We start from the raw sequence: 27421 nt of genomic DNA, 5'->3' as shown, positions 1-27421 counted from the left end.
AGAGCCATGGAGCCTGTGGAAGGTGAGGAGCAGGGAAAATGAAATGAGTGATTGTGACAGCTTCAGGTTCAGGCTCTTCTGCCTTCTTATTCTCAGTGCTCTTCAGGAGCATCAGGAGCATGCGGCACTGACAGTTCTGTGTCTGCTGCCTGGGATCCTTCCTCAGGGCTGTCACTATCAGGACATCCTTTTTGCCTCGCTTATTACATCCCTGCATGGATGAAAGGACCCCTGTCGAGAAGTATTATCTAAAGTTTGCACCCATTATTTAGCCTTGAATAGCAACCAGGACCATCGTGTTGTTCACAGTGACTGGGGAAAGGTAAGGCAAAAATGAAAATCCGCCTTACTCATGCTGCGTTGCAGATGACAACTGCAAATCTTTGAGGGAAACGTCAGCAGTATCTGTTGAAGCGTATCTCTGGTTTTCATCTAAGTCCTGCTAAATATAAAATCCATAAACAACTTGAGAAGGAGGATCCGTGACCTGGAGCTTCGGTCCGAATGCCACAGCCGCCGGCTATGATGCAGCACGTACACCCTTGGATGCTGCCTGGTCCATTTTTTTCCCAGAAAGCGATCTGTGCTCCATCCCCAGCCCGTTGCAGAGAGGGACAGCAAGGTCTGGCCAGTCCTGAGCGCCAGCGGGCTGAGGCCAGCGGAGAGCTATCCTCTCTCTTTCTGGCAAGCTCTCTATCCCTTGGGGCTGTATTATCAGGCGTCACCAACCCCGAGCGAGCTTTAAAGCGCAAGCATCTGGAAGGGTTTGGAAGGTTTGCCTATCTCTAACGGGAGCAACTAAATCCTGATTAACGACCCCCCGGGGTGGGCGCGGTTCTCCCCATCCCGCACCGCTGCGGTCCGCGCTTCCCGCGCCGCCCCCGCTCCCCCCGCGGCGCATGCGCTGCCCCCGCGGCTCCGCCGGGGACGCGGCCGCAACGTGTTGCTGGGCGCAGGCTGGCGCGCCCCGTGCCCCGCCGGCTGGGCAGGCTGCAGCCCTGCTCTGCCAAACCTTAAAGGAGCTCCGCGTGCCGCAGCTCGTCCCTGCGCTCCCCGCCAGCCCGTTGCTGCCTGGCCCCGCTCGCTGCGGCTCGGGGCGGGCGTTTCCATGCCAGCCCGGCGCGGCAGCGAGCATCGGCGTATCATTCGCCTCCCGCCCCGCACCCGCAACGATTTGATCACTTGGGGAGGTGCGGGGACCTTTTTTCCGGCAGGAAGGTTGCTCGAGGCTCCCGTTGTTATTTACAAGCCGTCGGTTCTGCTCGCCGCCCCGCGGGAGCCAAGGGGAGCGAAGCCGCCAGGTAAATGCCCCCTCCCCGCGGCGCTGTCGCCGCCCGTGACCCCTCGGGGCAGGGCAGGCTGCCCCGTGCCCGGCGCCGGGTCACGGCCCGTTCGCAGTCGCGGGGGGGAGCGGCGGAGCGCGGCCGCGCCGTCACCGCTGTCGCCGTTGTCCCCGCAGCCGGCCCGCCGCGCGCCGCCCGCCGCTTATGCAACACATCATCGATAACCACCCCGACATGGCCACCGCGCTGCTGGCGGGCGAGAAGCTGAAGGAGCTCATCCTGCCGGGGCAGCAGGATGACAAGGCGGGCGCGCTGGCGGCGCTGCTCCTCCAGCTCAAGCTGGAGCTGCCCTTCGACCGCGTGGTCACCATCGGCACCGTCCTCATCCCCATCCTCCTCGTCACCCTCGTCTTCACCAAGAACTTCGCCGGTAAGGGCGGTGGGATGCCCTCCGCGGGCCGGGGGGACCGGGGGGGGGCGACCCAAGGGCCACCAGCGTCGAGGTGTGGCCACCACTGCTGCCTTCGCACCTGGGCAGGTGGGGTAGCAGTGTGACCGCTGCAGTCACCCCCTAATGGCCACCAGTGCTGAGGGTGCAGCCACCACCGCTGCCTTTGCACCTGGGCAGGCAGGGAGTGGTGTCACCGCAGCAGCCACCTCCTAATTAGCACCAGTGCCAAGTCATGGCCACCACCGCTGCCTTCGCACCTGGGCAGGTGGAGAGTGGTGTCACTGCAGCAGCCCTCCCGCAAGGGCCAGCAGTGCTGAGGGTACAGCCACCACTGCTGCCTTTGCACCTGGGCAGGCAGGGGAGCTGTGTGACTGCCACAGTCACCCCCTAATGGTCACCAGTGCTGAGGGTACAGCCACCACTGCTGCCTTCGCACCTGGGCAGGCAGGGGAGCTGTGTGACTGCCACAGTCACCCCCTAATGGTCACCAGTGCTGAGGGTGCAGCCACCACCGCTGCCTTTGCACCTGGGCGTGTGGGGAGTGGTGTCACCGCAGCAGCCACCCCCTAATGACCACCAGCGCCAAGGCACAGCCACCACCACTGTCTTTGCACCTGGGCAGCAGGATAGCAGTGTCACCACAGCATCCACTCCCTAAGGGCCACCACTGCTGAGGATGCGGCCACCACTGCTCACCTTCACACTTTGGCAGGCAGGGGAGCAGTGTCGGTGCGGCAGTCGGTCCCTAAGGGCCACCAGTGCTGAGGGGGCAGCCACCACCTCCTATCTTTGTACATTGGTGGGCCAGAGGGGTGCTGTCACCACTGCAGCCCCTTCATAATAGCCAACAATCTCCACTGAGGAGGTGGCGGATGGGGGTGATGGCGGCATAGCTGCAGCTGTGCCCTGGTGGCCACTGGAGGGGACGGCCCACTGCTTGCCTTCACATTTTGGTGGGCTGGAGGTGTGGTGTCACCACTATGGCCACTCCCTATCATCTACCAGCACTGAGGTGGTGACTGTCAGCCCTTGCCTTGGCAGGCTGGGCAGCGGCATCACAGCTGCAGCCGCTCCCTAAGGGCCACCAGCGGTGAGAGGGTGGCTGCCACCGCTTGTCTTTGCACATTGTTGGGCAGGAAAAGTAGTGTCACCACTGTGGCCACTCTCTAATGGCCACCAGTGCTACGGAGGTGGTTGGTGCCCCTTGCCTTGGCAGGTGCGACAGTGGTGTCTGGCAGTGGCTGCTCTCTAATGGCCAACAGCGCTACGTGTGGTCACTACCAATCACTTGCCTTCGCACCTTGGCAGGTGGGAGGAGCGGTGTCGATGCTATAGCCTTTCTCTAACAGACAGGAGCGATGAGGGGCAGCCGCTGCTCTTCACCGCTTTCGCACCTTGGCAAGTAGGAGGAGCAGTGTCACCATGGCGGCTGCTCCATAACCGCCACCAGTGCTGAGTGGATGGCCACCGCCCCTCACCTTAGCAGGCAGGGGAGCACCTTTCCCTGTTGGTGGGGAGGGGACCCCAGCTGCATCTGCCTGGTGACCAGCCCTGGGTCTCTGGCCTAAAGGCAGCCATGGTGCAGGGAGGTGTCCACTGCCCTGTGGCAGCTGAGAGCTGACATGGATGGCACAGTGTGAGATTTTATGTACCTTTTTGTGGATCACAGACAGCTCCTGAGTTGAACCATGACTGACTTAATTTAGGTATTTATATCTACAACATGAATGTTTAACTGGCCTGCTAGGGAGAGGCAGATGCTTTCATGCAGACTGATACAATAATTTATATAAAGGCACACGCACACTGTGATTTGCTGTATTATGATAGTGGAAATCACTGCGGTGTGTTTCTGTTGAGGGCCTACATCTTGCATACAGCCAGAAACCATCTAAAAAGCCATTCTTTATCGCCCATCACTGCCAGTGTGGAGTCCTTTCAGTCTAGGAATGTCGAGTTTTGATGAACCTTGAAAATTACTGACCCAGTAAACTGGTATGACACCTTTAAGCCAACAGCAAATATGTAAACATTGTTTTACTTCCTGAAGTATAGGCTTGATGAGTGTAGCTGCCATTGCCTGACTGCTTTTATGGTCCTCTGAAGCTCCATACTAAAGATTTATGTGAAATTATTAGCACTTTAACATACAGGACTGACCAGGCACTCTGCAGCTTGTGGGGTTAGTGGGAATTTGCTGCATTCAGTCAGTCTAAACTTCCCAGAGTCTCGCTTTGCATGCTGCCTTAGCATTGACTTCTAACACTTAGGTACCCTCAATACTTGTTTTCATTATGAGATAAAGTTAAATTACCTTGAAAAATAACAGCTCGCAAATGGAATCTTGAGATTTTTTTCTTAATTATAGTTAAAAATTCTTCAGTCTACCTCAGTTTTTAAACGTACTCAGATTTTTAGTTATATAGCTCAACACTTTCAGCCACAGACCCTCATTTTTTTGGATGGTCATCTTGAAGTATCTCAAAGGGACCATGTTTTCAGGGAATGTTGAGGTCGCTAAACATCTGAAAGCTGTCGCTTCAATAACAACTGAAAGGCAGAATTGCAGGTTCACCTTTGGTAATCCCCTGTAGAATTCAGAGGGGATTCCTTCCTCTGTTTGGTTTGTAGAAAAATAAACTAATAAAAAAGCAATCCTACATAAGCTCATAAGACTGCATACCTATAGATGTGCCTTAATACTGTTTGAGATTTACAGGTTTGAACCTCAGTGGGCCTAAAGATAACCTTGGATGCAGGAAAGGTCATGCCCCTTCATGTCTATTCCTTTACACTGTGCAAGTTGTCCAGCAGGAGTCCTATGATGATTCACAGCTTGTGCAGGCAGTAGTAACTTGTTCTATATGAACAAATCTTCCAAGAACGCAGATTGCAGTGGAAGCCTGAAATCAAAGAGACGCAATGGATATACAGTGGATATCCCTCCACAAGTCTGAACTGTGGGCCACACAAGTATGTGGAAGAGAGGGTCTACTGCATTTCTGCATTTGAGTTTATTTTATGTTATGAAAGACTCTTCTCCAGACTGATGGTTGGGTTCCAGATTTGTTTTTCAGAAATACCAAAAGCAGTATCATTTGTGTCTACTTATGGACCACATATGCTTATTTGACCCAGTGAGAGACAGGGCAGTAACCTATTGTGTCCTGCCAGGACAAAGATTATAAGGCAACTTATAAAACATCTGTATGTCTTTGGAAAAATGTGGGCCAGCATGCTTTTGTCGTATACTGTCATATGGTTGTTCAGATGGTCTGCGGTTAAAAAATAATATGAGAAAAAGGAAAAAATTAAAGATCTAGGGGAATGTAATAGAAACACTGTAAGGGGCTGATGAAATTCAATAGCTTTCTTTTTGGAGTGGAGTTGAAGAGCTGAGGAAGAGTGAATTCAGTTCTGCTTCCACAGAGTTCAAGAGCAAAACTCCTATTAATTTTAATGTGATCTGAATCAGGTGTTACTCTGCTACCAAAATAGTTTATATTCAGGCTCCTTTACTTAGTCAAGCTTGTCCAGAGACACTGACAGTGGTAATAACAATAGCCCAGCTGGATACATGCTTATTCCCAATTCTGCAGTTTGTGTAATGTTTCACCCATGTACTGCGATTGATCTTTCAAAAATATATCTTTGTTTGCTTGCTTTGGATACTGCTCCTTGTGTGTAATTTAAATAATACGTATGAAAAGTGCAAGCAAGCTTTGCTGACAAAATTGGATAAGGCACCTGCTGCCCCTTTGGTTGTGAATATCGTAATAGCTTCCCAAACTTAGCTTTTGGCCCTTGTGTGCATCAGTTATTGCTTCAGAATAGGAAATATAAACTGATGCTTATAATTATTCCTGCTTCTGTTAATAATATCCAGTGCAAGCCATGGAAAGCGATCATCATGTCACTAAACTGACAACATACCCTTTTCCCAGGGTCCATCCTGTCTTATTAAATCAGTGTTGGTAAAGCTCTTGAAACAGTGGTGTGTGCACTTGCGACATAAAAGCTTAGTGATAAAAAAAGCAGTGGTTTCTCATAAAACCTTTTGCTCTGTATTGGAAGAGTCTGCATGATTAGTACATAGAGGAGATAAAAGCCTGTGTACTTCTCTGATCTACCTTTGAGTTAATTTCTGTGGGATCAAGCATAGCTTAAAGTGTAGTCAAGAGCAACTGTACGGTCCAATGCAAGCATCGTGAGAGCTGCTTGGCCAAAGAGAGTGGATGTCCTGCCCTGGGGGCGTACAGAATGCACCCTGCAGGAAGCCTGGGTATCCCAGGGTGACACTAAGCCTTCTGGGGCCAGGGATTGCAGTGAGGCATGTACTGAAACAGAGTTCAGCCCAACAACACAGGACAAAGAAAGTGTTGTTTATTTAAAAGATTGTAATTAACGTCCTTAAAAATCATTATGTCTGTGGTATACTATATTGTATACTGTAGTTTTCCTCTGGGTGAAGATAAAGTTATTTCATTAATTATGTTGTTTTAGTGCCGTGGGCAAAGTCATTGTTTAGGTTAATGCTTTTGCTATTCATGTGAGTGATTTGTTAGTCCTTTTATTGGAGTGCTCTGATCTTTACATAATTTTTTAGAAATTAAATCACAAATCTCTGTTTTAGTAGCATAAAAAGGCAAGACGTACTTGTTTAGCAATACTATGCTGATTTTCTGAATAAATCACAATCCAACTCAACTTAGTGTGTTACAGAAGGCTTTAGATTGGGTATTGGGCTTTTCTTCTATTACACATATCATGGAATCATAGAATGATTAGAGTTGGAAGGGACCTTTGAAGATCATCTAGTCCAACCTGCCTGCCATAGGCAGGGACACCCTCCACTAGACCAGGTTGCTCAAGGCCCTGTCCAGAATGGCCTTGAAAAATCCCAGGAATGAAGTATCCACAACTTCTCTGGGCAACCTGTTCTAGTGCCTCACCACCCTCATCATAAAGAATTTCTTCCTTGTTTCCAATCTAAATCTACCCTCTATCATTTTAAAACTGTTGCCCCTTGTCCTGTCCTTGTAGGCTCTGGTAAAAAAAATCTCTTTCCGTCTTTTTTATACACCCCATTTCGGTACTGAGAGGCTGCAGTTAGGTCTGCCCAGAGCCTTCTCTTCTCCAGGCTGGAGAATCCCAACTCTCTCAGCCTTTCTTCATAAGAAAGGTGCTCCACCCTTCTGATAATTTCCATGGCCTTCCTCTGTAATTGCTCTAGCACATCTTTCTTGTACTGAGGACCACAGAGTTGAATGTAGTACTCCAGCTGAGGTCTCATGCGAGTAGAGGGGGAGAATCGCCTCCCTGAGTCTGCTGGCCACGCTCCTTGTTATGCAGCTCCAGATGCTTGCAGTATCCTTACAGTCTGACTCAGTGTAAAAAGAATGGGCTGTCGTCCTTGCTTCACTTTTGCCTTAGAGAAGAATCTGTAACATAACTAAAATATGTTGAGAGAGATTTTTTTTTTCCCCAGACTTCACTACTAGAGAGCAGTGCATTTGGAGTGAAATTATCTTCGCTCTGCAGAGGGAAGGCATAGGGCATGCACACCACTAGGACATGTTCCTGAAGGTTAAATTCAGGCTGCAAAGGAGTCAGTAGGAGTTTGACTATGGATTTCAGTAGGGACAGGACTTCACTCTGATGGCTGAACGTAAGCTACAATTCTTGCACTAGTCCCTCTGCAAAGAACTGCATACAGCCCTTCCTTGCACTTCCTAAATTTTCTTTCGTAAGGTCAGTCAGCTAACCTCTTAGAGTATAATTTCTGAGTCTCCCAATTTTCCTTTATACTGGGCATGAGATCATCGTAAAGTCATTTAGGAGCAATAGTCAGCTAGTCCACATAAAGAAAGCCTGCACAAGTACCCACAAGAGAAGAGTGAGTTTTGCTTCCCCTTGTACAACTCACCCATGGACAGACTTCATATAAAACCAAGATATCCTGAATTTAGGGGCCAGTGTATGTTGACCTTGAAGATAATAAGGAAAGTTTTGGAGATGCATTTTTCTGACCCAGTGGATGGATCTGTGTTTAAGTGGAATTCGTTGTCTGGAGCCAGAGGGCTCTCAACCCTAGTGAAGGTGCCTACTGAAGGCAGCATAGGCTGAAGGAAACCTCTCCCACAGCAATATTCTTGTTGAGAATAACAATGTATGCAGTTGGTAGACCCAAGGGAACTTACTTCAGTCTGCTCTATTTTCATTTGGAAATTGCTGTGTTGAAGCTAGCAATTAATTTTTTTTTATTTAAATATGAATGTGTTTGAGTTTCTGTCAGAACAGTGATGTGACATCCATTATACCCTGTATGTGCTTAGGCATCTTCTCCAACATATATCCAGTGCTTTTTAAAAGTCCGTTCTTGTGTTTTACTCATTAGAGGTTTGAGTTCTCATACCTGAAGATCCAGAAGCCTGACTTTTCATCTCCTAGTAGCTTGAACAGTTAGTTATTTGTGTTGCTAACCAGAAGTAAAATACAAACAATATTAATGGAGTGTTGAGATTTAGTGGTACTGTGCTGTCCCGGCGCGGGAATAGGTGACTATACCAGGTAGTGGCGGGTGGAGAAGCAAGTTGTAAGACAGCATCACTGTTGTCCTTCCATTTTATCTGTGTTGGAGGCTGCTGGATTGTTGCCTTTTTCATAATAAAGGGTTTGGGGTTCTTTTTATTTATTTAACTATTTCCTTTTAAAGAAACCATTTCAAGTGTTTTTGTGTTGAGGCAGACTGGCCTTAGGTTAATATTTAGTGAAAAAATGGTAAACCACCAAAAATTTAATTAAATGTTAGTAGGTGGGACTTTAAGATACTAGCTGTAGTCCAGTTGCAGCCTGTGTCGATGTTCAGCAGTTGTTTTTAGTGATGATGTTTCAGTATCACCTATCAAAGCATGGTCCATCTGGGAGGGTATGGATCTAGATAAAAAGGGGTTGATCCTTTAATGCACTGTCTTTCCATTTTCACTTCCTTTCTAAAATGCACAAAATGCAGACTGTTACTAGACTGCAACATTCATTATCAGTTTGATGGGGGTCTGTTTGGTGTTCCGTGTAGTTTTCTTCTTTTCCTCTACCCTTACTGTGTTTACCATGGAACTCGTACACACAGACAACAGCCATGAGCAGGATGCTGTTGGGTACTTGATTCTGCTCTTCACCAGCAAGTCCTCTATTCTGCCCTCTGTGAACCTCAACAATGCTACCAGCAGCCTTTTGTAGTGAAACATCTCATGGCGTTTGCTAAACTTCCAAGGCACGGTTCTACTCTCCAGTCAATAAAGAGATTCTTGGCTATAATGATGTGTTGCTTAGTTTGTTTGTATTGTTTAATGTTCTTACTGAGTGGTTTAAATGTTCCGATTCAGTGTTGTGCTGTGTTCAGGAGCAATGCTGTCAGTAATGTCTTTGGGAGGTTCTCTGTATGAAGCCAGTGTGGTGGGCCCCGAAGGAAAATATGTTGCTGTTTCTGTTATGTGTTATCTTCATGATACTGAAATATTTTGTTTTCCAGGCTTTCAAAAAGTTTAGGACTGATGTGGTCAGTTACAGGGATTGCTAAGTCATATATCTCTTGTACAGTGCCTCATGCTTTCTATTCACAGTGAATTATTTTTTCTGTGTGGCAGTCATATATGCTTTTCTCTCAGAAGCTGTTAAATACCAATACTTTATAAAAATAAAGCAGAACAATAATCTAGCTGATTTTCATACTTTAGTCAAAAGCCAAACTTTGGCATTGATTTTCTTGCTAGGTTTATAAAACAGTGCCTATAAAATACCAAAAAGTTGCTCATAAATACTGTATTTCTATGTCTCTTAGCAGTTACATAGCTCAGCCCTCTACCACCCTTCTGCTAGAAAATTCTCATGAGGAAGTAATGGAAGGAGACAGTAAGTTAAATGACTGAAGGGTCAGTTCCAAGTTTTTATGTTTTCTTTTCTGATTTGTCATCATTTTGCATAAGCAACGCTTATTTCACTGTGTAGTACAGTATATGCGTGAGTTCAATGTCTTTTTATACATTTCATTCTGCAGTATGTTTGAAATAGTATATGTTGAAGATTTCTGTGTTATAAGATGAAGTTTTATTTTATATTTCTGGTCAACTTTTCTAATATGTATTTCTATTTCAAGTTATGGGCAGTACATTTACATGTGTTCACTAACATGACTTATCTGCTAGGTGGCTTTTGAGCTTCTTTTCCATTTTTTCTTCTTAAGTGCACTTAAAGCCACATACTGTAAGAAAGTGAAAGTAATTCCAAGTAGTTATTGTATACTATGTTAGTGCTAAGAGTACAGGGCCGGATTGTTTTATGTACATGATGGCACCTGTGCGGAAATTGTTTCTGAGGTGGTATTAGCTGTGATAAGAGCATTTAACAGTGTCTCAGTACCACTTGTCTTTAAGTGCTTTCTAACTATGTATTTTTAAAAAGAACTGAAACAGTACAAGCAACCACACGCTGGCTGCAGTTCAGTCGCTGGCTGTTTGCACTGCTGATGAAATTTTTCCCAAAGAGTAATTCACATACACATACAAACATGAGGTGTGCACAAGATACGTAAACTGGCTTTCTGTGAGTTTTGGTTATTTAAAGATTTAAAGTTGCACAGTTGAACGCTAAATAGGAAGTTAATCTTGCAGAAATGCATGAGCCTCACGTGTAATCATTCCACTGCGGTTCATAACAGCTACAGGAGTTTTTCTTTCATTAATTCTATTTCTCAAACTTAATTGACACGTACACATCATCTTTTTTTCATTTGAAATGTCATGACCTATGGCAGTATTAAACCCTTCCAAGTGTCACATTTGTGGATGTCCAAAATGTGGATGAGATTTAGTGTAGTACGTGCTTTCAGGTAAGTTTTACAATTCAAACAGATGGTCAAAAATATTTTTGTTTAAGAGCTACTTAATTCATTCATCTTAGTCAAGAGGGAATCTTGTGAATTAATAAGTGTAAGGTCAAGAGTGTTTTTCAAAGCTATGCTGAAGTATTTTGAAGCGTTTTTTCTCCCTAAACTGGTTAGAAATTACGCATCCAAGATCTAGAATAAATCTAAGTTTGTACTGTTTCTTAGACCTGTAAAACTTAAGAAGAATCTGCATCATCACTGAGTTCTTCAGCTTTTGTCAGCACTAAAAATTACTGCAGTGGGCACCTTCAGTAGGTGTGCATGTTTATTACAAAAGCTGAAAAATTTCACAGTAGACTGACATGATTCTTGTAGAGGTTTTCTTTGTTTCCATGATACGGGATTTATTCTAAGAAAATCACTGAAATCAGTGCAGATATTTCGATTATCAGGGATTTTGTCCCAGGCTTGTATAATACTCTTGTATTTGAATGGGGAAAACCAGCAGTTCATTACAGTAGCAAGATCTGGGGATTTGTTTGCATTTCTTGACTGGCACCATGCCTGTTCTGCAGATTCTAAGTTATCAGAGCAGCAATGCAGCCAGGTGCTGAGATGTTCGGTGGTTTTGCAGCTTAAAGCTCAGTGACTATTTCTGGAGCATTACAGTTACATGATGGAGTAATTATTTCAGCATTTTGAAGACTGAGGTTGCTTGTTTTCTGTGAGATCCATGACACATTCAGGAACGCAGGGGACCTTCATACTGAAACTTGGCAGAGCTCCTGAGAGCTTTGGAACGCCGATTCTCCTGGCTCTGTTCTAGCATATAAGAACAGTTCTGATACTTCACACATCTGAATTTCTCTGCACATAGAGGAACCAGTTTTCCCAAAAGCAGTAGACTGGCCATCTGCCTTCTAAATGCTATGCTATTAAAATAACGTAATTACCCAATGAGCTAACTGTTGGCATTTTTCTTCTTTTTCAATATAAAGTTTTCCATGTGCCATGCTTATGCCAAGAGGTCTTAATACAAGCCATCTTTTTTATTTCTAGTCATTAAATAACGATAATGCAAGACAACCAACTTACTGTGTTCTATTGCTTCCTGTGTTTGCATTTTGCACTTGACTTAAGGAGCCCACCCTGTGTCATCAGTCCCACTGGCTTTTCATAATTCATTCCACTTTGGCACTTACATGTTCTTGCAGTTTACTTTAGGTGTTACTCTAGTCCATGTTATCATAGTGTCCAGGACCTTGTGTAGTTGCTTTGGGGTTCCACCTCTAGCGGGGAATTTTTGAACTGCCCAAAACTTTTTTTTGATCTTTGGAAAATGTTAAAACACTTATTTTCACATGTGACTTTTTTCTCCTATGCAGAAGATCTCTACACTACCAAAATTCCACTCACCCCCTCACGTAAGCCCTAAATTAAGAAGTAAATATTATTCAGATCTCTTTTATAGGACTGTCTGCATGACTGAATTTCATTAATTACACTTTAAAGAATACATTCTTTCTATTCAGATCTAACATTCCCTCAAATCTTACCATAATACAAAGCAGCATTATAATACAGAAAGATACCTTTATGTACAAATGCAAGCACTGTAATTTTCTTCCAGGTGTTTTCTGTGTTCTCACACAGCTCTCATGAGCACAGGAAGAAATGCTTCTAGTGATGTTCAACAGTACAGACACTATAAATAAGCTCTCTTTTCAATGGCATCACCACCTTACTGCATGGCCATCACATGGTAGATGGTAGCTCATTATTGAGCAAACATTCCTCTATAGGAGCAGCCTAAGGGACTTCATTTAGATGTTTGTGCACCTTCTGCGTAACAGTTGCTATTTCTGGAATAACCTTCTCCAACAGACTTCAACGTATCAACCAAGTAGGAGTAGGTATGTTTATCTCGTGAATAACCTGGGCAGGCATTACAAATCTTTAAGCCTCAGATTGCTGGTAAGTGAACGTCAGCATACCAGCTAATTTTAGAAGAGCCAATGTTCATTGCATACAGGGAATATAATTCTGTAAATTTAAATATACACTAGGTAAATGCATTGTTAATTTATTGATTCTGCAGATCCAAAATATATGCAGATCAAGCAGCAGCCCTGCAAGGAAAAAAGACCCAAACTGTAAATATGGGACACCTGCTGCTGCCCTTACATTGCAGTTACCCCTGTGGGTAACCCATTGCCTATCAGTCTTTGAAACTGCTTATTTACACCTCACCTATTATGACTAATCCTTGTAGAGGCCAGTAAAACTTACTAGCAGCAGTGGTTTCCTGTCTTATTTCTCTAGGGACTTTCTTTTCAAGATTTTTTTCTTAAACAGGACAAGTGGTTTCAGAGAGTGAGCAAAAAAGGCTATACCTTACCTTGTTGATCATGGAGAGATTTGTACCTTAGGAAGACTTCATGGGCATGGAACTTATATTCAGATTTGGAAAGAATATTCCCTAAGAAAGGTAAAGGTATTGTCTTTTTGTTTTGATGAAAGTAATAATCCTTAATAATTAGTTTGCTAAGCTAAGACTTAGTTTGATGAATATATTTTTTTTTCTTATTCATATGAATAAACTCAGTGAGTTAAATAGGACTGTATGACTACAGCTGCTACACAAAAGTAATTTCAGGAATCCATCCCCATACTGGACTAATTTCTAACCTTTAAATACTCTTTAAATAAAGTAGTTGAAGTAAACCAGTTAAATTAAGGGATTTTTTTCCTTTGGCTGTGTATTAATTTGGGTATTAGCCAGCATTTGTTAAAGTCACATTCAAAGTAGAGAGTTACATATTCCTTGTGGACTGTGTGACTGAAATGGAAAACCTGTGTACTGTTTAGGTAATGTTATACTGCCTTAGACTACAATTTCAACCTCAGTAACATGAGTGTCTTATGTTCTTTTTTCCAGAGAGAAGAGGATCCAGGACATTTCTTCTTTTCCGTTTAAAAAATGCTGGAAAAGTACTAAATAAATTATTTCTGCTTCTCAAAACAAACAGTTTGCTGCCTACTTTCTTGTGCAATTCTTTTAGTGCCCAGGATGTTGTCTGTTTGCTTACACGTATGTGACACAATGTAAGGAAAGCAGTATGATAAGGACTACCTTTGCCAAATACTGCCATTTATTGCTGAGTACAGAAAGTTTCTCAGATATCTTGGCTGTTAGAAATTTGTTTTCTGGCATCTGATGGGCAAGGAGATTCAGAGATTCTGTGTAAACACTGAATTTCTTCTTGGAGTCAAGTGGAGAGGACCATACAAGGAGTGCTTCAGAGAACTTGACTGGAACACAGACAGGTTGGGCACCAGCATGAGGATAATTTAGCTAGCCGCCTTCTTCAAGAGAGCAGAAAGCCAGTTGTTGGGAAGCACTAGACCCAGGGAGAGTCTGTAGTGTATTTAACTCCATAAATATGCTGCTAACTATACTTACTGGATGCTTCTCAGGTCTCCAGCATGTGGGTTGAAGCACTTGTCCAGGAGCTGGGAGATCCAGCCTGTTTGATAGCACCCAAGTACCACTGCTGCTGCCTATACCCAATGTAGGGCCATGGTGGTCTCGTTGAATGTTTACCTCTAGGTCCTCAGAGAAGTTTTTGCACAAGAGTCATGCTTACCTTTGTCTTGGTTGAGCAAGCATAAGGATTTTAATCTTTTTTTAATTTCTGAATTGTATTTTCTGAAAACAGTTCTTTTTTTCCTGTCTGCTTCTTTCTGTTAGAAAGTTGTGCTGTTCCTTCTGCATTACTGAATTATTGCATTAAAATGCTGAAATCATGTAGTTCAGTTGGACAGTTAATGAGGTGTGATCTCTTTTTCCAGAATAAATTCTAAAAGCTGGAGGTCAAAGGAGACATACACAAGTTTTTATAATGGTTTATATTTTGCTTTGGGCAAATATACTTTATTTCATTAGGAATACACTAGGTGTGAAATTCATTTGCCCTTTTACATAGGGGCATACACTGTTTCTTACTAGTATTTTCCTTTCTTAGGTTTTAATGTCTACCCAAAGCATTGTAAATGTGTTGTCTATATTTATTTTAATAACTTTTGCTCATAATAATATTTTAGAAGGTTGATGTTTTCCCCCCTGCAGCATCAGTTCATCAATGAGAGATGGACATGCCAAATTTTATGCACTGTGAATAACCACATTGGCTTCAAAGGAACTGCCTAATGCGTGAAGTCACTTAAGTCTTTTTAGGAGCAGGTCTAATTCTTTACAGTGTTGAATGCTAAGAGATTGGCATTGTTATCTTTATTTTCAAGGGGCAAGTGAATGTTTATGCTATATGCCATTCGCTCACTTACTCAGGAAGACTGGTAAAGGTAATGCAGAGTGATATAGGTCTACCAGCTTCACCATATCTTCTTGAAAGTATCATTTCTGCGTACTGTACACCAGCTCACATTTTTTTGTATTTTTTTTTATTAGTAGATACGCACAAATATGTGCATGTGCGTGTGCACACACACAGCTTCCCTGGTGGACCATGCTGTTGGTATCTCTTCCTTCAATTGAGATGCAATACTGGGGCCTGAACTCTAGCCACTTGTATTGCAGTGATAGCCTTCCAGCCATATTTTACCTAATGTGTTCCTGGTGCAGCTGGCCATTGCATTCATTCTTGGAAAATGGCTATTTCTGAAAAGCAAAAAGAGTAACTCCTGCGTGAATAAACATTCTTGCTGGACGTGACCTACAAAAAAGGCACGTTTGCCTTGGGGACAATCAGCACATTGCACAGATGGCTCATGTAGTCTTCGTATTTGGAGATTTTCAGGCAGACAAAGGTCTAGTCTGAACTGAGTCTTGACCCTGCATTGGATGAGACCTAAAACTGTAATTTCTGAGGTTCATTCTAGCATTTCCATGATTCTGCATTGGGGTATAACTTTAGTGGATGGTCTAGAACAGCAGTTGTCAGATTTTTATATTGGTGACACTATTCCTAGATTTGAGATTTACTTTTGCTGGGGAAAGTTTTACAGTTTACAACCCCAAATCTCAGCACCCCAGCCTCTTGCTTGATGAATTTCAGAACTTACAGTATTGTCTTATGTGTGAAATTATGCAGGATTTATTTATCTGTCTAACATATTCAGGCCACAAAGTTGGTGAAGGGTTTAGAGGGGAAGTCGTATGAGGAGCGGCAAAAGTCATTTGGTCTGTTCATCCTGAAGAAGAGGAGAATGAGGGGGCACCTCATCTCGGTTTACTGCTTCCTCACAAGGGAAGGAGGAGTAGCAGCCACTGACCTGGTGACCAATGATAGGTCTTGAGGGAGTTGCAGGAAGATGTGCTGGAGTAGGTTTAGTTTGAACACTAGGAAAATGTTCTTCACACAGAGGGCGGTGGAGCATTGGAGCAGGCTCCCCAGGGAAGCAGTCGTGGCACCAAGCCTGACAATGTTCAAGAAGCATTTGGACAATGCCCTCAGACACACAGTGTAGATGCTGGGGTTGTCCTATTCAGGGACATATATTGGACTTGTTTGTCCTTGTTGGGTTCCTTCCAGTTCAGGTCATTCTGTGATTTCATGCCTAGCACAGTGTTTAAACAGTGGTTAAATCAGCACCTCTAAAGAGGACAGTTGAATGTATGTTGAAGTGTATGGAGGTTGGGAACCACTGAGAGGAGGTGGCTGACCTTGGATTGGGAACAACAGGAGTGTGAGCCTGTGCCTGCAGGAAGCCCACAAGCATTTTTTGGAGCTTTTACTAACAGGCAGCAGACTTGGTAGCTCCTAACTTATATGCTTTAGCTCTACAACTCCTTTCCATACAATTTAGATTCTTCATAAAGAGTGTTTTGAGCATAACCCCTTCCTTTATCCCTCCCCCTACCTTGGCTATCTTCTTGCAACAATGCATTCTTTCTCTTTCATTCCCTGAGTTATGCCCTTTGTAACACAATACTTCACAAAGTCATTTTTCTCCATTTTAGTAGTACTTAAACTGATGGAACGAGATGGTACAGAATGGAGCTTATGAAAACAGATAGCTGTGAAGGGATTTTAATTTTTCATGTGGCAGTCAAATATGTTGCACAAAAAAAAGTAATTTTGCATTATTTCATCTTCTTTCCATGTCCAAAAAATATAGTGAGATGTCTCTCATACCTTATCCGTGAGACTAGTTTTGTGGACTTCTAGAAGCTACTATTGTGCACAGTGAACAGGATAAAATGTGTTTATGTAAAGCTATTGGAAATATCGGATGTAGTGCTCCTGTGATCATCTAATAGTGTTGAAAAAAGGGAAGCTAAGCTGCCTACTATGCATTTTTATACTCAAGTCAATATAAGATTAAGTATAATATACCTCATAATATAGTAACATCAAGGACTTTTTTTCCTATGTAATAATTGTTTCTGCACAGCATTAGCACAGGGTTACTTAGTCTTTTAAACGTTATTCAAAAGGAACATTTCCTGGGAATATAGGGAAGTATTACTGAAGACAGGATTTGTTCTTAGGTATTACTAGTGATTTTTTTCTTAAACTATTGAACTTCATATTCTAGCATATAGTTAACAGATTTGTGTAGGTAATCATAAGGGCAGACCTTCAGACTTTGGTCTTACTGAGATTTTACTCTGAGCATCAGAACTGAAAGTCTTGCCCAACATATTTAAAACACAGAAGTTGAGTTTAGTATTCCACCCACCAGTAACAATGGCAGGTTAGTTATCTTACTTTTTTTTGCCTTTGATGTGGATGCACATATATACAAATCACAGATATATGTCCACTGTGAGACACCTTTTCTTTATTGTTTGGAACTGGCAAAAGGTTATTTTGGAGATAATGACCTTGCTCCTCAGTGGTTCTTGTAGGAGTTTCTGTCTTCTCAGCTCACAAGAGTGTAGCTGTTTAGGAGAGTGAAGTTTATGTTTATGGGCTTAAGTCTAGACAACATTGAGAAGACAACCAATCTACTCAGTCATGATAATGTCCCCTAAGCTTTTGAAAAAAATTTCCTGACAGCGTTGGCAGGTTCTGCTGAGCGTAGGGACACACAATTCAAAGTATTTCTGCTTATGAGAAACATACCATGCTGCTCTGCCTTTTTTCCTCCCATGGGAACATTTTCACACAGGAATCTACTCCATCTCCTGGGAAATCATGCAGTAAATCTTCAATAGTAGAGGTTTTAGTTTTTTATATGCATCCCTTCATGGGTAGGTTTGGGAGGGCATGTAATTACCAAATACAAGAGAGTCAGCATTTTTTGTGTAGCACATGGCTGTAAATACAAAAAAGTAGTCTAAATAGGAAGCTGTGTAACATTAGAGTGCTTTAAGCTGTCCTCTGAGGTTGAAATCAGGTATTTTTAAAATAGTCTTCAAATGTGATTTTAAAGAATTTGCAGGACTTACTCACTTTACATGCTGTCTTGGGTAGCATAATTTATTCTGACAATTCTGTTTGAATTGATTGTATTTTTAGAAAAGAATCCTCACTGATTCATTTCTTAGAAGTCTTGGGTTTTGTCCAGACCTTGGCATGTAGATCTCTGTAGGTCACAGATGAGGTTTGCACCTCGACATTTAATCAAAGAAATGCTTTTGATTTGCTTGAGTATGAGAAGTAGTTGGTCAAGTAACGAGTCCTCTGTTAAGCCAAAATGTTTAGGAGTTTTGTCTGCTTATTAACTTTTAATATCTTTAACAATTAATCATTAATATCTTTAATAATGTAATATTTTACTATTCATCTTCATTATTTGTATTATTAAGAAAAGAGTACCACTACTGTCTTGCAGTGAGCTGTTCTCAATCTGAGTTGTAGACTGCGTTCAGAACTGGAGCAAGCTTGCATGAACGTGCCTTCTTCCTATGGGGCTCATTTCAGGAAGTTTTTTAAAGGTATAGCAGGACAATGTAAAATATATTCCCTTTGTTATACCTACCAAAACAAGAAATGTGGTCTTCCTCTTTGAAGAGGGTGATTTGGTAATGGTCATTGTTCTTTGAGCAGTTACTACTATTCTGGCACAGGTTTCTTTCTATATTCTGTATTCTGCATTCTATACAAGGTTTTCTATCTTAGTTTCGTGTATTGCTAGAAAAAATATAATTGTGTAAGAACATAACTTTCAGTCCTGGGTCAGGACTGAAATCCTTTTAGCCCAATATCCTTTCTCTGATGATGGCAAAAAGCAAATACTTAGGTGGGAGTGCTAAAATAGACAAGTGTATGGTGTCACTTGCTTTGATAAACCCTTCCACTCACCTGTGACTTAAACAGGTCCTGAGAGAAAAACTACATCACTGTGTATTTAAAAATCCATGCTATACTTCTTCTTCCATTAATTTGTCTGATTGCTTTCTTAATCCACAGTATTTGTTCTTCCATAATACTGTATAATAATGAGTTCCACCATTTAATTGCACACTGTACAAAAAGCAATGTTACAGTTTCAAATGCAGAATTAGATTTTCAGAGTGACAAATAGAGTTCACAGGTTCTGTTCTGGTCTATCACACTATAATTCAAGAGCGTGAGCTAGGAAGGATACGGTTGACTGTCTGTATGTCTCTAAGTTTCCATAATTTTCTACCGTATCCAATGAGTAGAATTTGTTAATAAGGATCAATTTGCCTTCAGCTATATCTTAACATTTTTCTATTTAGAAGAATACTTAGCTGGGATGAACCTTAAATTTCACCTAAATGAGCCTTTCAGCCTTTGCACATAACATCCTCAGCTACTGTATAGTGGATATCAGGTCTTCTAGCTTTACAGAGGCCACAGTTGCTTAGGATTTTGTTCTCAGAAAGGTAATTAAAGCCAAATACGTGTAGGAGGGGGTTGTGACATTTCTAGCTCAAGTTCATTCTGAAACCTTCAGGTAAATAGTTTTGCCTGGAGGCTTCTGAAGATGTGTGCAAGGCTGACCTGTCTAATAGACATGGAGGGCTTAATTGTCATGTAAAGATACAGTAAAATAAAATTGATGTAATTTGAAATGTTTATTTTCCAGAGCTCCTTTTGTAGGTTAAATGCACAGCAGTGACTTTTCTCTCTGTTATACAGAGGAGCCAATATACTGTTACACACCACACAACTTCACCCGCGATCAAGCCTTGTATGCCAGAGGATATTGTTGGACAGAATTAAAAGATGCCTTGCCAGGAGTTGATGCCAGCCACTGGCCCTCCTTGTTTGAGCATAAGTTCCTACCTTATGCACTGTTGGCTTTTGCTGGGATAATGTACATTCCAGCTCTGGGCTGGGAATTTCTGGCCTCCACCCGACTGACTTCAGAGCTTAATTTTTTGCTTCAGGAGATCGATAACTGCTACCACCGTGCAGCTGAAGGGCGGGCACCAAAAATTGAGAAACAGATTCAGTCCAAAGGCCCAGGGATCACCGAGAGAGAGAAGAGAGAAATCATTGAGAATGCGGAGAAGGAAAAAAGTCCTGAACAAAACTTGTTTGAGAAATACCTGGAAAGAAGAGGACGAAGTAACTTTTTGGCTAAGCTTTATCTTGCCAGACATTTGTTCATCATCTTCTTAAGCATCATACCAATTACGTACTTGTCCACCTACTATGCTACACAGAAGCAAAATGAATTCACATGTGCATTAGGAGAGCCTCCAGACAAAACGAGCAGCTCCAAATTGCACATCAGAGTGAACTGTAAACTGCCATCTGTTCAGCTCCAGCGAATTATTGCTGGTGTAGATATCGTTCTCCTCTGCTTTATGAACTTGATAATCCTCATCAACTTAATTCACCTGTTCATATTTCGCAAGTCCAACTTCATATTTGATAAACTGAACAAAGTTGGAATAAAGACCAAGAAACAGTGGCAGAAGTCCCAGTTTTGTGACATTAATATTTTGGCCATGTTTTGTAATGAAAATCGAGACCACATAAAATCATTGAATCGTTTGGATTTTATTACAAATGAAAGCGATCTCATGTATGACAATGTGGTTCGCCAGCTGCTTGCAGCGTTGGCCCAGTCCAATCACGATGCCACTCCAACCATGCGTGATTCAGGTATCCAAACGATAGACCCAAGTGTTGATCCAGCGGACATTGATGCTAATGAGCAGCTCATCATTAAGAGACCAAGGAAAAAGATTAAATGGATCCCAACTACCAATCCCCTTCCTCAACCATTCAAAGAACAGTTAGCCATTATGAAGGTTGAAAACCATAAGCCTGAAAAACCAAAGCCTGTGCGGAGAAAAACAGCAACAGACAGCCTTATAGCCCCTTTGTTAGAGTCCACTGCAAAAACCTCACAGCAATCGTCTGCTCATAAAACTGAGCCAAACACCATCCCAGCCACAAGCAGTGAAAAAAAACACACACGACACTTTTCCTTGGATGTTCATCCATATATACTTAGTAGCAAAAAATCCAAGCCAGAGATTCAAGCCATCCCCTCCATGCCTACATCTAAAAGCCAAGAGGGTGGATTTTTAAACCAGGAGGAGAATGTCGTAGTACACGTCACTTCCTCTCTCAAAGGTACAGTATGTCATAATTCACATACCACCTCCACAGACCATGATTTGCTTAGTGATCTTCAGGAACTCGAAGCTTATCTGAACTGTTTGACCTACCTTGCTAGATTTTAGGATAGCTAATAATATTAGCTTGCAAGCCTCAGAAATAGGGATTCTCTGTCTTTAACAGCTGTGTGGAGGATAAGGATTGTTACAGGTGGAGGTGTACAAGACAGCCTGCAGACTGTTGGTACAGGTAATTTTTCAAACATAAAACAGAGTTTTGCAATTACAAACGTGACCATGCCTTGCCAAGGAAATGGGGAGGGTTTGGCCTCCGTGACACCACTTCCTGCTTAACCAGCACCTGGCACATGTCAGATTTTATTATTTTCAAGTTATATGGAAACTACCATAGTAGATGACCAGTAATAACGACTTAGGAGTGTATGAGAAACTATGCTAATGGCAGTTAAAGCTGCCTGGAGAAGAAAATCTCTCTAACTACTGATTCCTAGGGGCTGGCATGTGTTTGTCACCTAGGAAATCATAACTCAGATCATTTATATTGTTCTTCATGCAAGAGACATTTTAAATTGCTCGTGTGGACCAGAAGATGGTCTGAAGTATGGGTGCTGGTCAGGGACTGAGGACTTCTGCCATTCTCTTCCTATGTGGCCTTGCAGTAGATACTCTTTCTGTGCCTCAGCTCCCTGTGTGCATGTCTTGGAAATCCCGCCCATTTCTTACCTGAAAGAAGTGTTCCAAATATATCAATAGTTGTTAGGTGCTAGAGTGATGGGGAAAGCCATGTGACCACCAAGAAAAGCGATAGATCAGCAGGTAAACCGCTAGACAGGTAGATATCCTTTTGTTAATTTTTGTAAGGTACTGACATGAGAAAGAAGCACTATGCAGTTGAAGTTATAGAAAGATTTGTACATACTTAAAGCAATGGCTTTCATCTCATTACAAGCTAAGACCTCCCTCTGGGCTTCGACAGACTGACAGCTACCGTCACCCCACTGCCCAGCAAAGAAGTGATTTGAGGTATAGAAGTTTCTGTCACTTCCAAATCGTTGTGCTCCTTAGAGCCTTCCAACTCCCCAAAGTGCATGTGAGCTATTCTATAGCATTCCTTATCCAGTCACCTGCTCTGATTTCAAATCCTCAAAACTACTGGGGTTTTCTGTTCTCAATTACTTTCATCTAAATTAGTGCTTGAATATTTTAAGGGAAAAAAAATAATTACTGTAGTTTTGGGGCGCTGTTACTCCCCATTCCCATTAAAAATATTCAGCTTTGCTTTTGAGTTAGTCCTACATCGCAGTCCATCAGGTAAGGTAGACTTAAAAATTCTGGAAAGAGACATCAGTTAATGTCAAATTGCTGAGTTCTTTCTAAAGACAAGTGGCTTACAATGTGTAACCACTATTTTTTTCCCATTGAAGATATCAGTGCTTTCTGTATTCCATCCTGTGGATTTCAACATTCATAATGTTTGTCAAAACATGAAATCATAACATTTATAAAGCACCTGCCAGACTGTAGAGGAGAATAGAAGTTACTTTTTGATTGGGTTTTGTTCATTTTCCAAAAATACCATTCACGTAAGGAAGCATGAGCATGCATATAAAAGAGCAAGATTTACAAAACCCATTTGTTCTTTGCCCTGTTTCCCCGAGCTTACAATACTGTTGTTTTGAAACAGTCCTATTGGATTTCTCAGAGGATCCCAAGAAAATTAATTTTTGGGGCCACTCATGCTGCCACTGAAATCAGTGGCAAAACTGCCAATGAATTCTATTGGTTCAGGACACTCCTCTCTGATGGACTGGAAGGGTGAAAGACTACCTGTCTTTTAATTAGCTGTTTGTTTTCTTCTAGACACCCCTCATCCTGCAAAAGAGATCCTATACTCCTCTGAGACATGCAGAACTGTGCCTGCTGCCGGGGCTTTTGTCACATGTAACCACAACCATATAGCCACAACCACGGCTGCAACAAGTATGACTTTGAACCATGTCAAGCCAGAGCCAACACCTGCACTGAACTGCAACCAAGCCCACCCTTTGCTGCACATCAACACACTGTACGAGGATCATGAGGAGGAAGTTTCAAACGTAATAGACAATGGTATTCAGTCACCGACTGACACCGGGGAAATTCTCTCCATCCCTACCCCAAAGCAGATAAGGTTGGCAACATTTGATGAACCAATGGCAATCGTGAGCTCGGTGGAGTACTGAAGATCCTGGGCTGCACGGCTGCGCTGTCATGGCCAGACCCAAGACACTGCAGTGTGGAACATGATCCCTCCAATGATGCAATTTGCTGCATGAGCATGGAGAGTTTTCACACAGGCTATAGCTTTTGGTAATAACAACAAGTGTTTTTTCAGGACCACATCATGAGCACAGTCAGTTATTTGCAAAATAGAATAAAGAAAGGCTGGTGGAAATAGACCTTTTAACACCAAGACAAACATTAGCTCTAGCTCCAAACAATAGCTTCCTGATTTAAAGGGGGTTTAGCACAATTTACAAACTTTTGAGAGTCTGATGGCATACCACAGTAATTAGTGAGTGTTTAAAACCTTTGAATTCAGAATCACTGATTAAAATTAAAACAACATGGAGGTGAGGTATACTTCTTTAATGGCAGCGGTTAAATAAGGTTTTTTTCCTAAGCAGAGAGGATTTTTTTTTCAATTCAGGATTATGAAAAAGTTATATGCAAGCAAAATTTTTGTTTGTTTGTTTCTTTAGCTCACTAATGTTGGGCTTGCTGGAGTCTTAGCTGAAAGGGCCTCACTACCACCAGCATATAAGTGCAAAAAGATTGATATGTTCAATCTCTTGCATTTATAAATGAAAATACCTGAGGTATGCCCCGCCCTTTAACACACTTCTATGTTTGATGGAAGATGATGAAATGAAGAGTTTATTTTTTTAAATATATTTTACCATGAGAAAATTACTTTAATAACTTTTCAAACTAGGTATTTCTTTTAACAAAATGTGTAGAAAAGAGTCATTGTAGCTGCTTATTTTTTCATAATGTATTTATGAACCAGGTTAGAAACTTTCATGGGTGCTTCACTGATACAAAAAAATCTTACAAAGGTCATTACAAAATATCTCTACAAAATATGAAACCAGCAAAACTGTTTCCAAATAATACATAGTTAAAGAAGTCTATGGATTTAGGTCTGCAGGCTTGACTAGTCCTTGATTCAGCAAACACTTAAGGCCATGGATGGCACTGAAATGAGTCATATGTCTAAAGCTAAGCACACACTGAAATAGCTTTGCTGGATCCAGGCTCTAGAGCAAGCAGACAATAATCCTGCAGTACGTGCTGTCACTCCAATATTTGCCTTCCTTGGCTCAAAGCACATCTTCATGCCCATCTTCCTATAACTACGGTATGTGTGATTTAATAGAAAACTCTAGTATAACTAAAACATCTATTAAAAGTGTATCATGCAATAACCATTCTCAGCAAAATTATAGTGAAACAAAAAGTGACTGTGTTAAAATAATATTCCTAGCTGCATTAAGAATTATGGACTATGTGTGTGTTTGCTTCAAAATTATGTGTAATGGTAGAAAAAATATGCAGCACAAATATGGGACTGAAATCTTGAATTTATTTTTAATTTATTACCTCAGATATGGATATATGATACCAATATTTAATGAAAATAGCACTGAAAATAAATACCTATTATTCTGAATAGTTTAATGTGTACTGCTTCCTAGCTTAGTTATGTAGAAGTGGGATTTTATTATAAGCGGTAGGTGGGACATGTAAAGCCACCATTCCCTCCTATATTACTTGAGTTATGCCCAACGTTTTTTGGCCTGAACAGCCAAATACCAAAAAGGCAGCAAACCATGGGGCGCTTGTTGCAGAGATGGGAGAGGGTGCTGGGGACAGATGAAGGACCTGGCTGTTGCACCCCGAGGTCTTGGCGCAGTACATGGCAGCGTGGAGTGGTTGGGGGACTTAGAGCTTGATCAAGGGCAACTGGGAGATTCTGGATGCAAAGGCCTACTGGCTTGTCTCCTTCCAGCCCTGGGGCTGTCATCACTCCCTGCAGCTCACACTCCAGAAGGCCCAGTTGTGTGAGGCAGCCACAGGATAAGCAGAGATTTGAGTAGTTTGTGCACTGCCTGTGGCTCCAGGACTGTAGGCTGATCACTCCTCTTCTAATCCGTTCAAACAAAAGTTGCAAGATGTTCGGCACTACTGCCGGCATGACTCATAAACTAGTGTGACTTTAAGTTACAAATACGCACCTGTGTAATCAGGGCCTTGTTCTGCCCCAGGTAGAGGAGGAAGCTTTCTCCAGTGAGGCAGCCTAGGAGTGGAGCATCACTTGTGACGGGAGTGCAAGCAAGGTTTCTGCCTGGCCGGATGGGTAAATGCCATCCATTTAAATTCCCCTGAAAGCAATGGCACATCAAGACTTTGGAGGTGAGCGAAATGCCCCACTACATCCTATTCACTGGGTTATCCAACAATACTGTGGTTAGAATTAATTTTTGGGGCAAATGAAAACCATTGTAGTTTAGTACTTCTCAAACACTGATAAATAAATAGAAAAAATATGGGAAATTGCCTTAAGACAGTCAGAATCCTGTTAATAAAAGGAGAGTGAAAGAATAGGACCCTGAGGCCGGATTTAAAGAGATGTAAATCCCTTATGCCACTCTACTTCCAACTGCCTTAAGGCAGCATAGTGAATTTCTTACTGGTTGCAGCAGCACATCTGACAAGGTTGCAACTGCATGAGGAAATCTTTGGGGTTTTCTGTTCACTCTCCACTTAGTATCACACATGGAGCAAAATATCAGCCACATTGGCCCGAGGCTAAAGTGATACCCCAATATACATATACATATACATATACGTGTATACGTATACGAATACATATACATGGGTGTCAGGCAAAGCAGACCCTGACTGAAAAACTACTGGTCCAAACTTCATGTAGTACATTGAAAACAGCAACATTCAATAACTGGAGGGATTTTCATTATGCAGAAGATGCAGGGCTGGGATCTCAGGCAGGTACACCTACTGACCTAATGAGGGTGGTGTTTCCTAGGAAGGGTTACCCACTAAGGTACATGTCTCCTATTCATTCAAGAGCAGAACTCAGGTCTGTATGGATTCACTGTCATTTCCTGTGATACTGCTGGTTTCTACTGATTTAGGATCTGCTGGTGCCCTTGTAGAAGGCAGTATCAGGCTTGACTAGGCCAGCTTAAGGAAAGAAAAGAGTATGGTTTTCCTACTCCTTGGTACAACCTGGACTGCTGAACAGCCACTTTACTGATCTTCACCCACTGCATTGTGAGGCTGTTGTACCATCCACTTTCACAAGCCAGAGGCTGCAGATGTGGGACCTCATCTGGAGTATTGTGTCCAGATATGGAATCCTCAACGTAAGAAGGGTGTGGAGCTGTTGGAACAGGTCCAGAGGAGGGCTACAAAGATGATCAGAGAGCTGGCGCACCTCCCAGATGAGGACAGGCTGAGAGAGTTGGGGTTGTTCAGCCTGGAGAAGAGAAGGATCCGAGGAGACCTTATAGTGACCTTCCAGTACCTGAAGCAGGGCACAGGAAAGCTGGGGAGGGACAGTTTACAAAGGCTTGTAGTGACAGGACAAGGGGGAATGGCTATAAACAGGAGAGGAGCAAATTTAGACCAGATATAAGGAAGAATTTCTTCATTATGAGGGTGGTGAGGCACTGGCACAGGTTGCCCAGCGGAGTGGTGGCTGCCCCGTCCCTGGAGATGTTCGAGGCCAGGTTGGGGGCCTTGGGCAGCCTGATCTAGTGGGAGGTGTCCCTGCCCGTGGCAGGGGGGGTGGAACTGGATGATCTTTAAGGTCTCTTTCAACCCAAACTATTCTATGATTCTATGATGTTGGGCACCCAGCTGTGAGTGTTAACATATTAACTACTTGCTAAGGGCAAGATGGTGGCCCAGACATGATGTTTCACTGACCAAGCAAGTAGAGAGTGACTACAGCTTAGTCTTGGTTGATGTGGAGTTAGATAGATAAAGCTGAGGAAGGCACATAGCAAACACTGCCTCTCTGAACTGAAAAGGAAAAAAGTTAGTGCCCTACTCACTCAGAGGAATTTACCCAGACTGAATGACAAAAGATGAGAAAGATGAGACAAAGCCTCACTTTTAAATGTCTCTTTAGTCTGACTCACATTAGCATCCCCTTCTGCCCAGTCTTTGCCTAATGGTTTCAGTTTGACAGATCAGATGATTCA

At 42.6% G+C, this 27421-nt stretch overlaps 1 protein-coding gene across 6 annotated transcripts; it reads left to right on the top strand.

The window, feature by feature from the left end:
• The first annotated feature begins 742 nt into the window (after nucleotides 1–742).
• On the top strand, nucleotides 743–24863 carry PANX2 (pannexin 2). 6 transcript variants are annotated; one of them, XM_054062829.1, is made up of 4 exons: nucleotides 743–1301; nucleotides 1460–1713; nucleotides 19693–21144; nucleotides 22099–23003. In XM_054062829.1, exons 2-4 carry the CDS (start codon nucleotides 1488–1490, stop codon nucleotides 22128–22130), a joined length of 1710 nt encoding a protein of 569 aa, XP_053918804.1. In that variant the 5' UTR covers nucleotides 743–1301; nucleotides 1460–1487; the 3' UTR covers nucleotides 22131–23003. The 6 variants fall into 6 exon arrangements, with proteins under 6 accessions (XP_053918804.1, XP_053918810.1, XP_053918782.1 ...); XM_054062835.1 differs by lacking the exon at nucleotides 22099–23003 and adding an exon at nucleotides 23010–24863 and having other exon boundaries at nucleotides 748–1301; nucleotides 19944–21144; XM_054062807.1 differs by lacking the exon at nucleotides 22099–23003 and adding an exon at nucleotides 23010–24863 and having other exon boundaries at nucleotides 748–1301.
• The last annotated feature ends 2558 nt before the right edge of the window (nucleotides 24864–27421 follow it).

This window comes from Cuculus canorus, chromosome 1 (genome assembly GCF_017976375.1).
Source record: "Cuculus canorus isolate bCucCan1 chromosome 1, bCucCan1.pri, whole genome shotgun sequence".
Taxonomy (NCBI): domain Eukaryota; kingdom Metazoa; phylum Chordata; class Aves; order Cuculiformes; family Cuculidae; genus Cuculus; species Cuculus canorus.
Note: the sequence above shows the minus strand (reverse complement) of the source record. Positions and strands in the feature narration are given on the sequence as shown.